The sequence below is a fragment of the Coenobita brevimanus genome, chromosome 68 (genome assembly GCF_032717465.1).
Source record: "Coenobita brevimanus isolate Jiangsu-jjx chromosome 68, ASM3271746v2, whole genome shotgun sequence".
NCBI classification, from domain to species: domain Eukaryota; kingdom Metazoa; phylum Arthropoda; class Malacostraca; order Decapoda; family Coenobitidae; genus Coenobita; species Coenobita brevimanus.
In genome coordinates, this window is record NC_137021.1 from 8370697 (window position 1) to 8382916 (window position 12220).

At 42.0% G+C, this 12220-nt stretch overlaps 1 protein-coding gene across 1 annotated transcript in view; it reads right to left on the reverse strand.

Annotated features, from left to right (window-relative positions):
- LOC145405833 (uncharacterized protein CG43867) overlaps positions 1–12220 on the reverse strand; it is a 329511-nt gene that overhangs the window by 181754 nt on the left and 135537 nt on the right. Inside the window, exons 2-3 of the mRNA XM_080277076.1 lie at positions 11209–11391; positions 8162–8245 (exon numbers count right to left, since the gene is read on the reverse strand). Coding sequence (XP_080133202.1) covers positions 8162–8245; positions 11209–11382 — 258 coding nt within the window. The 5' untranslated portion in view covers positions 11383–11391. The remainder of the gene's footprint in view (positions 1–8161; positions 8246–11208; positions 11392–12220) is intronic.

Below are 12220 nucleotides of genomic sequence, written 5' to 3' on the forward strand. Positions count from 1 at the left end.
TCTTCCGTTTCCCCTACTTAGTTATTTCCCGTCACTGCCCTTCCCTTTCCTCCCATTTCTATCCCCTCTCCTCTCCACCTATTCTGATAATTCTGCTCTTTCTTTCCTTCTCTTTTTTCCCATCCACCACACTTACCTCTCTTTCCCATCCAACATAATTTCTTCTCCCTTTCCCCAACTACCGTTTCTCCTACCTTGTTATTTTCCCCTCCGTGTACTTTACTGCCTTTCTCTTTACCCCTCCCTCTCATTCCCCTTCCGTTCTCTCCCATGACCATCTACTGTATACTAATCTTACTGCCCTTCTTTCCTTTGTTATCATTCCCATTTATTTACTCCTTCTCCTCACCACCGCTCCTTACCCATTCAATCCAATTTTCTTTCCCCTTTCCCTTTGCTCTCCATCCCTTTTCTTCTCTCTATCTCTTCCCTACCGTCTTCTCTCTCCCTTACCTTCCTATTTCTCCCCTTACTGCCTTCTACTACCTCTCTTCCCCCACTCTCATTCCTCTCCCTTCCACTACATACGAGTCTTCTCCCTTTTCTTCCCCCCTCCTCCCTCTCTCTTATTCCTTCTCCTCCTCTTTCTTTTCCCCTACCTAGCAATTTCTTCTACACTGCCCTTCCCTCTCACCGCACACGTGTCCTCCTCCCCTTACTGCCTTCCCGGGCTATTGTCATCGCCCTCCACTCTTTTACTCTTTTTTCTTCACCTCTTTATTTCCTTTTTCGTCCTCTTTTCTTATTTTGTAGTCTTTCTTTCCTCTCTTTCTCCACTCCCCTTTCGTCTCGTATTTCCTCCTCTCTCTCTCTCTCCTATCGTCTTCTTTCTTCCTTCATGCCTTGGTTTCTTCACTTTTCCCCCTTTTTTCTTTCTTCCCTTTTTTCCCTCCTGTATCTTCTTCCTGTGCCTTCCTTTTATTTCCTTTCCTCTTCTTATTTTTCCTCTCCCTTATCCCCTCCTTTTCACATTTCCTCCTTTTTATTCCTCTCTTTTCCCCTTTTTTTCCTTTCCTCTTCCCCTCTTTTCATCCAATCATTCTATTTCCACTGCCCTCTTCCTCTCCACTCCTTTCCTTTTACTTCCTCTCTTCCTCACTTTTCCCCGAACCCTTCTTTTTATCTTCCTTCCTATCTTTTCCCCCACATCTTTTCTCGCCCTCTCTCTTCCTCTAATCCCATCTTCTTTCTTTTTTCGTCCACTAGTTCCACGACCCTCTTCCTCTTTTTTTTTTTTTTTTTTTTTTTTCCCCTCCCTGCTTCCCTTTCTCTATTCTCTTCCTCTCCACTCGCTTGTTCTCCAAGACAGACAGACAGACAGACATAGAAACAGATACATATACAGACAGATATGCAGACTAACAGACAGATAGATAAACAGATGGATAGATAGATAGTGAGATGGACTGAGACATAGGCAGACACAGAGACAGATGGCACGATAGATACAAATAGTCATACAACACTAAAGTACCAGTATACTGAATTTCAATAAACACACACATACTCGTACATATTCACATCCAAACAAAAACAGATGCCGACAGATATGAATAAATTGGCTTATCGATCGGTATGCATTGACAGATACATAGACAGATGAAGCTCGACAGATTAATCAATATAAAAGTGGACAGGAACTACAAAGACTGACAGACACCGATAGCTGGTTAGAAGACAGACTGGCAGGCTGATAGACAGAGAAGCATAAACAGATATAAATTACAGACATAAGATACTGACAGATAAACACACTGATTTATGGACAGATAAATGAAGAGAAATAGACATACAATATAAAAGCAGATAAAGACACACTAATATAAACACACACAGACGAACAGACAGTCCAAACCAATGGACAAAAATATAAACAAACAAGCTTACTACACAGGAGAGACAGAGAGACGGATAGACGATGAGAGATAGACATAGTGAGAGATATACATTGCTAGATATTCACACCCCTGCCGGAATATTCATAAGGCATACACATAAACGCGGGTGACACAGATGTATACGGAGGCACGCATACATATTCATACAAACACCTCATGCCGTAAGCTGTTAGAGTCGGCACAGGGGGATTTATGTAGGCGATACTGGGAGCTTAATGGCCCGTGTAATTAATACCCTCTCTGCTGGGATTTACCTCGGCTGGGCAAAATCGTCCGAATAGGGAGACTGTATTAAAGCGCGTTTGTTCTGGCCCGACAAAGATCCCTAGCCCCTTCCAGTTAAGTTGACGGCCAAGTTTAGTCAGACTGATGTCCTGATTTCGCTAGTAACCAAGGGGACTACCTCATAACTAAGGCACCTAACTTCAGTGCATCCAGGAGCTGTGGGAATGGCCCAGTTCTGTCAGATGAAAACAAAGACTATAGCAGATTAATGGTCCACTCACCTCCAAGAACTCGTCTGGAGATAAGGAGCTGGATTAGTGTTTCCTGTCATAATTCTGATTTGCTTTCAATGGAAGAACTAGACAGGGAATGATTTTGCACTTCTTTCTCCAATCTTTCAGCAGAAAATAGTTATAACCTGTAATAATTTTCGTCTCGTAACTACGCTTTATTTACGAAGTTAGAACAGGAGACAGAGGATGATTCGACAGAGGAAGGAATAATCCCCGAGCTGGACCATGACAGATCATACAGCCCTGCTAGTGTGAAAGGAGAGCGCTACCCCTTCCAGCAAGGCAGCTACACAGGCGGGGCCCGAACTCTCGATCTCGTGGACTCGAGTCAAGAGCTCTCCCACTGAGCTACCGTGCTCCCCAGGAAGATTCGACGCCTCTTTGCCCTTCCTGCATATCAAAACCAAAGATACGACCGGGAATTTATAGTAAGTGCGTTTGTGTGTTGACGTTTTCCGTGATTCCTTTTGCAGTTTATTTCACGTAGCTCAATGACAAAAACACTGCTACAACTTTACATTCTTTCCAATGCACTTCTTCGTGACTAGCACCATATTCTTGTAATAACCTACTGCTCGACGTGTCACTCAAGATGGAGAGATGGCAATTTTAGGTGAGGCTTGCGAGAGAGAGAGAGAGAGAGAGAGAGAGAATTATAGGTGCAGGGTCCTCTCTGCTGAACAAAATCGTCTGGAGATCCGCACTGGTAAGAAGGCAGGTAAGTAGGTAGGGTTGTTGGTAGGCAGGCAAGTAGGCAGCTGGGAAGGTAAGTAGCTATGTGGGGATGCAAGCAGAAATATAGGTAAGGAGGCAGGCAGGACGAGAACGAAGGTAGGTAAGTAGACAAAAGCAGGGAGGGAGGGAGGGAGGGAGGAAGGTAGGTAGGTATTTATTTTGAAGGCAGGTAGAATGGTCGCTAGGCATATAGAAAAGCCGGTAAGTAACAGCTAAATATAGGAAGGTTGGAAGGTAAGTAGGTACGTAGGTAGGTTCACAGGCAGGTAAGTAGGAAAGAAAACAATGTATCGGTATTCATGAAGGCAGGGACAGGTAGTTAAGGAAGCAATCAGGAACTAGACAACGGAAAAAAAAAAGTGACAAAAAAAAAGAAAAAAAAAAGTGAGAGAGAGGCAGACAGAAGCACCGATCCAATTGTAGTCTCTCCCCTCCTGAATTTCCGCTTTCTCTCTCTCTCTCTTTCTGTGTGTGTGTGTGTGTGTGTGTGTGTGTGTGTGTGTGTGTGTGTAAGGAAAATGTGATGGAACTGTAATATACCACTGTAATAAGAGTAGGAGAGAGAGAGAGAGAGAGAGAGAGAGAGTCAACGTTGTGTCACAGTACCACCACATAAATCCTCGTTAATCCAGACTCACCACACCAGGATTTAGGATTACCATCAACCCCTGGATTTGACTTACCACTCACGCCCGTCCTCCCTCGTGCACCACCACCCACCGCCTTCACACCCATTTCCACCCTCAACTACACCCACCTCCACCTTTACTCCCATCCACTCCCACTTTTACTTTAACCCACACCCACCCTTACTTGCACCCATCTTAACCTTGACCTACACCCATTTCTACACTTTCCTACACCCACTCCCATTCTTGCCTACACCTACCCCCCTTTACTCACATCTACACCCACCCTTACCTACTCGTACACCCACTCCTATCCTCACTTCCACCCACTTCTACCCATACCACTCCCACTCATACTTATACTTTTGGAAGGCTACAAACTAGAAAGGTTAATTACAACTTTTCACAATAACACGTATCCTCAAAGCTGAATAAAATCGTCTGGAGATAACCGCAATAAAAAAAAAGCATGCCATCGTACTGAAGGGGTTAATTACCATGTGGTCAGTAAACTATCCCTTTTGTGTGCATGGTTTCCATGAAGGACGATGTTGGGCAATTTCAAAAGTTCATTAAAGGGGAACCCAAACTCTCGACCTACTGAGTTTCGCGCGGATGAGTCGATAGGCGAAGGGCAGCACATAAATATAAGTTACCAGAATAATCCCACGCGCAGCAACGTCACGCATAATGGTTTAGGTCACTCTGCACTTATATAGTTAGGTAGGGTCGGCTTGTTTCCGTCTAACAGAAGAGGAACTTTCTCATCATTTCATTACTATGTCGTATCTGCATGAAATTCGAAAAGCCTTAGTAGGTAGGAATCAGTTTCTTAGGTAGTCATATCCAACCTTCAGTGTGACTACAACAACCTGTAATTAACTAAGTTGAAAGGAGCTAGGAATCACTGCCAGGTTAGAACAAACGGGCTACTGTTGGTTAATAACATGCCAGTACTTATGGGCAGGTGGTATATGGTTAGGTGGTCAATGAATTTCACAGGAACCGAGAATGTCCCTGAAAACTATGAAGCAACAAAAGGTAAAAAATAAAAATAAAAAAAAATACGCAATAGAAAAGAGGACAATGGACAGCAAGAGAGAGTAAGAAGACATATAAAACGAGGAAAGAGGAAAGGAGTAAGAAGCTCAACAAGAGGAAAGGGGATAACGTCCTCGGCTGAAGATGGTACCCTATTCCTCCCTGCCAGTACAGTCTAGCTCCTGGGGATGGTCAAAACAAAGTTGCTCCCTCACACACATGAAAAGTAAGGAAATGAAAAATTGTGGTTCAGGCATACAGAGTATGAGAAGAAAAGGGTCAGATAAAGACTAGAACACTAGCAAACAATAACGGAAAAAAGAGAAGGCAAGGAAAAAAGAACAAAGAGAGTCGAGAAAATTATCAATGAAGCAACATGGCTACGTATACAAGACAGGGCTGATTAAAAAAAAAAAAAAAGTAGGCAAGGTTGGGAGATGTGAAAGTAAGGGAGGTGATGAGAAGAGACGAGAAGAAAGATAATGAGACGAGAAAGTAATAAAGAGTCAAGATAAAAGAGGGCAAGGGTCCGCGGGTGAAGATGGTACCCTCTCACCCTCCCACCCAGTACAGTCCAGTCTAGCTCCTGGGGACGGTAAACACAATCAAAGTCGCCCGCTCACACTATTACCTTCTTCTTTCTCTTACTCCACGCTCTTTTGATTTCTCTTACTCCGCTCTTTTCTACTTTTTGCTCCACCCTTCGTTCATACTTCCTCTTACAACCTCTTCTTTTTCTTTTTACTCCAAATTCATTTTCTTTTACTCCACTCTTACTCCAGCTTCTTTCTCTTACTCCACGATCTTTTTATTTCTCTTATTCCAAGTTCTTTTTTCCTCCTGTTCCATTCTTAATCCACACGCCTTATTTTTACTCTGATTTCTTCTTCCCAGTACTCCAAACTCACCATTTCCTTTACTCTTACTCCATCCTCTTCTTTCTCTTACTCCACTCTCGCACCTGTACTACCCTCTTACTCCATGCTCTTTCCCTACTTGCTTCGCCCTTACTCCAAACTTTTACTTCTCTCTTACGCCGATCTTTTTCAAGTACTCGGCCCTCTTCTTCCTATATAATGCTCCACCCAATCTTCTTTCTCTTCCTCAACCCTCCGCTTTTCATATTCCACTATACTCTTACTCCGCCTGCTCCTTTATCTTCCTAGACTCTTATTCCAACCTCTCCTCTCTCTTACTTCAATCTCTTCTCTCTTTACCTCTGCTTCTCATTCAATTCTCTTCCTTCTCTACTCCAGTCTCTTCTTTCTCTTATTCCATTCTATTCTTCCACCCCCTTCCTTTCCATACTCTTAGGTATTCTTTTCCCATTCCCTCTCGTGGAACTGATGTCATCCAGCTCTTACTACACTCTTCTCCCATTCCGACCTCTTCCACCGTCCTATTTGTTTCTCACTTTTTTTTTATTGGCTAATATTTCTATGTTTTGCGAGGCTTGTTATGTTTTTTCCCCTACAGATGATGCTCTGATGATATGATGCGTTATGGAGGAGTAATGGGTCTCCCCTAGGTGTGAAATAGACGCAGCAGAATAGTACGCGAATTTTTGTCCCTCACTGTAATCTCAGGGTTGCCTGTGCTTGTACCGAAAGATAAATATAAAAATGCACAAAAACTTCAATGGCATATCAAGAACCATAAAAAATAAATTTGACTAACTAAAATTCATAGAAAACAAAGTCGTACCAAATTCAAAATGTCACACCAAAAGCCACACAATGTAAAGAATGGCCAATCAAAATATATAAAGGAATTACCTCCCAAAATATATACGACGTAAAGCATAACTTACCAAGATACATATAAAATAACGAATAACTTACCAAGATACATATAAAGTATAACTTACCAAAATTAAATGAAGAATAACTTACCAAAATATATATAAAATAAGAATTAACTTACAAAGATACATATAAAATCAAGAATAACTTAAAAAGATATATTTAAAGTACAAAATAACTTACCAAGCTTAAATAAAGAATAACTTGCCAAAATACATATAAAATAAAGAGTATCTTACCAAGATAAAGAATAACTAACCAAGATACATAAAAAATTACGAATAACTTATCCAGATACATATAAAATAAAGAACAGCTTACCAAAATAAAAAATAACTTACCAAGATACACATAAAGAATAACTTAACAAGATACACATAAAACAAAGAACAACTTACCAAGATACACATAAAATAACGAATAACTTACCAAGATACACATAAAATAAAGAATAACTTACCAAGATAAAGAATAACTTGTCAAGATATATATAAAGTATTAATTTACCAAGATACATATAAAATAAAGAATAACTGAACACGATACGGATAAAATTAAGAATAACTTACCAAGATACATAAAATTAAGAATAACTGATCATGAAACAAAACAAATAACTTACCAAGACAGAGAGAAATTAAAGAATAACTTACCAAGGTACATGTAAAATAATAACTTACCAAGAGAAAAAATATTGAATAACTTACCAAGATATATATAAAGTAAAGAATAACTTACCATGATACACAAAAAGCAAGAGAATAACTTACCATGATACATGTAAACAATACTCTACCAAGGTACATCTAAAGTAAAGAATAATTTACCAAGATCTATCTAAAGTAAAGAATAACTTACCACGATACAAGTAATATAAAGAATAACCTGCCAAGACTCATGTAAACAATAACTTACCAAGATACATTTGAAGTAAAGAATAACTTACCAAGATAAATATAAAGAATAACTTACCAAGATATATATAAAGAAAAGAATAACTTACCAAGATACATATAAAGCAAAGAATAACTTACGAAGATACATATAAAGTAACGAATGACTTACCACGATACACCTAACGTAAAGAATAACCTACCAAGATACATCTAAAGTAAAAAATTATTTATCATGATCCATCTGAGGTAAAGAATAACTTAATGAGATACAAAGTAGAGAATAACCCACCAATATACATAAAATACATAAGATGACATAAGAAAACATACAAACTAATAATGGTGTACCAACATATATACACTGAAGAATTACATACCGACAAAGAGAGAAAAGAATGACAGCAAAACACACACACACACACACACACACACACACACACACACACACACACACACACACACACACACAAACTTACTGGTGACCCACTCCAAACTACAGAACGGCAATTACAAACGCAAACCAAAAAATAACAAAATACAATTAAATAAAGGAATGACATACGAAAAAACACATATACAGAAACTACAGAATGACATACAAAAAATACATATACTCGGGGGTTCAACAGAAGGATGACCTACCTCCTTGAGTTTATTGGTGACCCACTCCTTAATCTTAGCAGCCTTGGCCTCCACCTTCTTGGCATCCTGAAGGCGGAGCTGCCGCTGTGGGGGGAGACGAGGGATTAGTGGGTGGTGGGGATGGAGGATGGGGGAAAATGAAAGGGAGAAGGATGGGGGAGTGGAGAAAAGCCAGGGACAGAGGGACTGAAGTTTGGGGGAAAAGATGAGGGCTGGTGCGTAGTGAGGGCGAGAGGAGAAACGACAGGGGGAATAACTGGGAGGTGCGAAAGGAGGAGAGGAATGAGTGGTGAAAGGGGGGAAGACGGTGGGGTTTGTGGGTGGTGGGAGAGGGTGGAGGGGTTAGTGATCTGGGGAAAGAAGGTAGTAAGGGAAACAAAGAGAGACGTGGAGGGGAGAGTTGGATAAGTGAGGAAAAGTGGGGGGAAAGGCGCAGAGTCAGGGTGAAGGGGGGAATAGGGAGGAAGAGGGCGATGGGAAAGTGGAAGAGAGACGAGACAGACATGGAGAGAAAAGAAAGAGGGATAAAAAGTGGAAGGAAAAGGTGAGATGGAAATGCAAGAGAGAAAGAAATAAAAAGAAAATAATTAACTTTCAAGGATTAGAAGAATGACAAGAGGAAATGCATGTTAAAAGGGAAGGAAATGGAAGATGAGAAACTGAACAATGGTAAAAAAAAAAAAAGACAAGGAATGAGGAATGGAGCAAGAAGGAAAAATAGAATGAAAAACAATAAAAATACAAAGGAGAGAAAAGCTGAAGAATTGGCACTCAGGAAAGGAATTTACAGTAATCAAGGGGTGAGAGAGAGAGAGAGAGAGAGAGAGAGAAGAGGGCACCAGTGGCTAATTCAAATACTGTACATTATCTTATTTTTTTATCATCAAACAAGAAAGAATATGGAAATACCTATACATTCATTTGTCTTCACTTTCATTCAAATTTTCATTCAGTCATTCCATTCATCCATTTTCAATTTTCCACTCTGCATTTATCGCTCATTCGTTTTCATTATCGTGGGCCGACCTCCAATTTTTTATTGCCGAGGGGGGACTTTCACCTTCATAATACCGCAGCATATTTTCCATACCATCATCTGGCATTCTGCTCTTCCCGCTTCTCATATCCATCATCATCAGTTTCATCCACTCATCTTTCCATTAATCTCTCTTTTGCTTCATTATTCATCATATCTTCATCCCCTCCAATGATCTTTCTCTCATTCTTTCTCTTCCTTCATATTATCAACCATCTCATTCATTCGTCTTTCCATCGTTTCGTACTCTTATTTTCAGTCATGCATTTCGTCCACTCATCTTTCCATTATGAATTTCCTTAATTTTATTAACTTATTTCACTAATCAAGTTTCCTTCCTTCATTTTTATCATCCACATCATCCAATTCTTTCATCCACTTATCCACCCTTATTTTCATTTCTCTCCCATCCACTACTTCACTCCATTCCTCCCCACTTCTACTCTTCCCATCCTCCCACACCGCCTCTCCCATCAACATCGTTCCCTTTCTCCCTTGCCACCATCCCCATCCACTCCATTTCTCTCCATCTCTCCCCACTCCCATCCGCTCCATTCCCTTCCACTTCTACTCCTCCACTCCTCTGCCTCCACCACTTACATCCACTGCTAAGTCTACACTCCATTCCTCTCCACTTCCACTCTTCCCCTCTTCTTTTACAACCTCTCCCATCCACATCGCAGCCCTTCCACTTCTCTACCATTAAGCTGAGTTATTCGCCTCCGTGAAGTCCACCCAACTTTCTCCTTTCATGAGTTTCTAAAGTCCACTTCATCCACCCCTTTCATCCACCCTTCCCATTCACCGCATTTGCCCCTTTCATCTCCTTCATTTATCCATTTCGTCCATCCGCCATCCACCTCATCATTCTTTAATCCACTTCATCCACCAATTTCATCCATTCCATTTACCCATTTCATCCATGTATCTATCCACCCCTTTTCATCAACCTCTTCCACCCCTTTCATCCATCCCATTCATCCTTTTTATCCACCTAGTCAGCCTTCTTCATTCACCCCATCCATCCCTTTCATCCACCCTGTTTATTCATCTTATCCACACTAGTCTTCCACCCCATCCACCATTTCATCCACTCTGTTTTTTCACCTTATTCACTCTATTCCTCCACCTCATTCACCCTTTTCACCTACCTCATCCATCCACCTGATCCACTCCTTTGGCTCACTTCTAGCTCCACTTGCCCTCCATCTACTGTACTTCTAGTTCTTATACCTCCGATCAGCTCCTCCACCTTCTTCCATCCATATAACTCATCTACCTCCTTCCATCCACATCTCATCCACCTCCTTCCATCTACATTTCATCCACCTCCTTCCATCCACATCTCATCCACCTCCTTCCATCCACATCTCATCCACCTCCCTCCATCCACATCTCATCCACTTCCTTCCATCCACATCTCATCCACCTCCTTCCATCCACATCTCATCCACCTCCTTCCATCCACATCTCATCCACCTCCCTCCATCCACATCTCATCCACTTCCTTCCATCCACATCTCATCCACCTCCTTCCATCCACATCTCATCCACCTCCCTCCATCCACATCTCATCCACCTCCTTCCATCCACATAACTCATCCGCCACCTTCCATCCACGTAACTCTTAAACCTCCTTCCATCCACCTCCTTGCACCCACGTAGCTCGTCCACCTCCCTCCATCACATAACTCTTCCACCTCGTTCCTTCCACACGACCCCTCCACTTCCTACCATATATCCACAAAACGCTTTCACCTAAATTCCACCTCCATCACCGCATCATACTCCTCCATCCACACAAATCTTCCACCCATACTCCATTTTCACATCCTCCCGTCCACACAACTTCTATTCCACCTTTGCCATCCACATGACTCTTCCACATCACCCTCGGCCTACCCCTCTATCTCCACTTAACTCTTCCATCTCTTCCACATCCAACCAACACTTCTATTTCTAGTGTTCAATGTCCACCTCCACTTACCCTCCTATCCTCTGCTCCACCCACCTGCTCCTCCACTTGTGTCGAGAGATTGCTTATCACCGCCTCCTTCTCCTCCATCTCCACCTGTAGCACGTCCACATCCTCCTCCACCTCTCCACCGCCGCTGCCGCCACCTCCACCTCCGCCTCCATCACCTCCTCCACCTCCACCGGCAGACCACTCCAGCCTTCTCTCCATCACTCGGACCTGTGGAAGAAAGTGGAGAGGGTTAGGACTTGATGATGACAAGAAACGGTAAGGTTCGTGTAAAAAGGAGCCGACAGGAACAAGATACAATATATACCTGTTTATAAAATTGACAGCTGTATCACAGGATAATGGCACGAAGTAGCTGAGGTGTTTAACAAGAAAGTGAAACTGTGGTTGATGAGCCCGAAGAGTTTTCCATCTTGGCCTACCCGTATGCTGTACAGTGTCCATCATTGGCGGGAAAAGGCCCAGTGATTTCAAGTACGGCCTTAACGACCTGGAGGAATGTTACAGATCAACTTCACTTACCATCGACAGGCATTGTCATGCGACGATTCAACTCACTGAGTACTTCAGTTTGCCCATGCAATGAGGAGACTCCGACACAGCCCGACACGTACGCAGACAAACATACTTTTGTGTATTTTTTGTACCAAATGAAGAACATTATTAGTGTCCATCACATCTGATGAGGACTCATTAGAATGATGACGACAGTTGCTGACGACTGATACAAGTGACTGACAACAGTGCCTAGTTTGACTGACAACAGTGCCTAGTTCACAACCTATCTTGAAACACTGAACAACATTATGACGTAAATTTTTGCGTTTGCGCTAAATATACCAACAGAATACTGATGGAGTACAGAATAATATCCACTTTAACTCTTCCACTATTATAATGTCTCTCAGCGAACAAAAATCGTGTTAAACCTCGCTCCTCTCCGTACTTTACCTCTTCGTCTCACCACACCTCCCTCACCTGCTTCACTCCCCACTTCCATTTTCCTCCCTCCCCACACCCTTCATAAGATGCCCTCCCT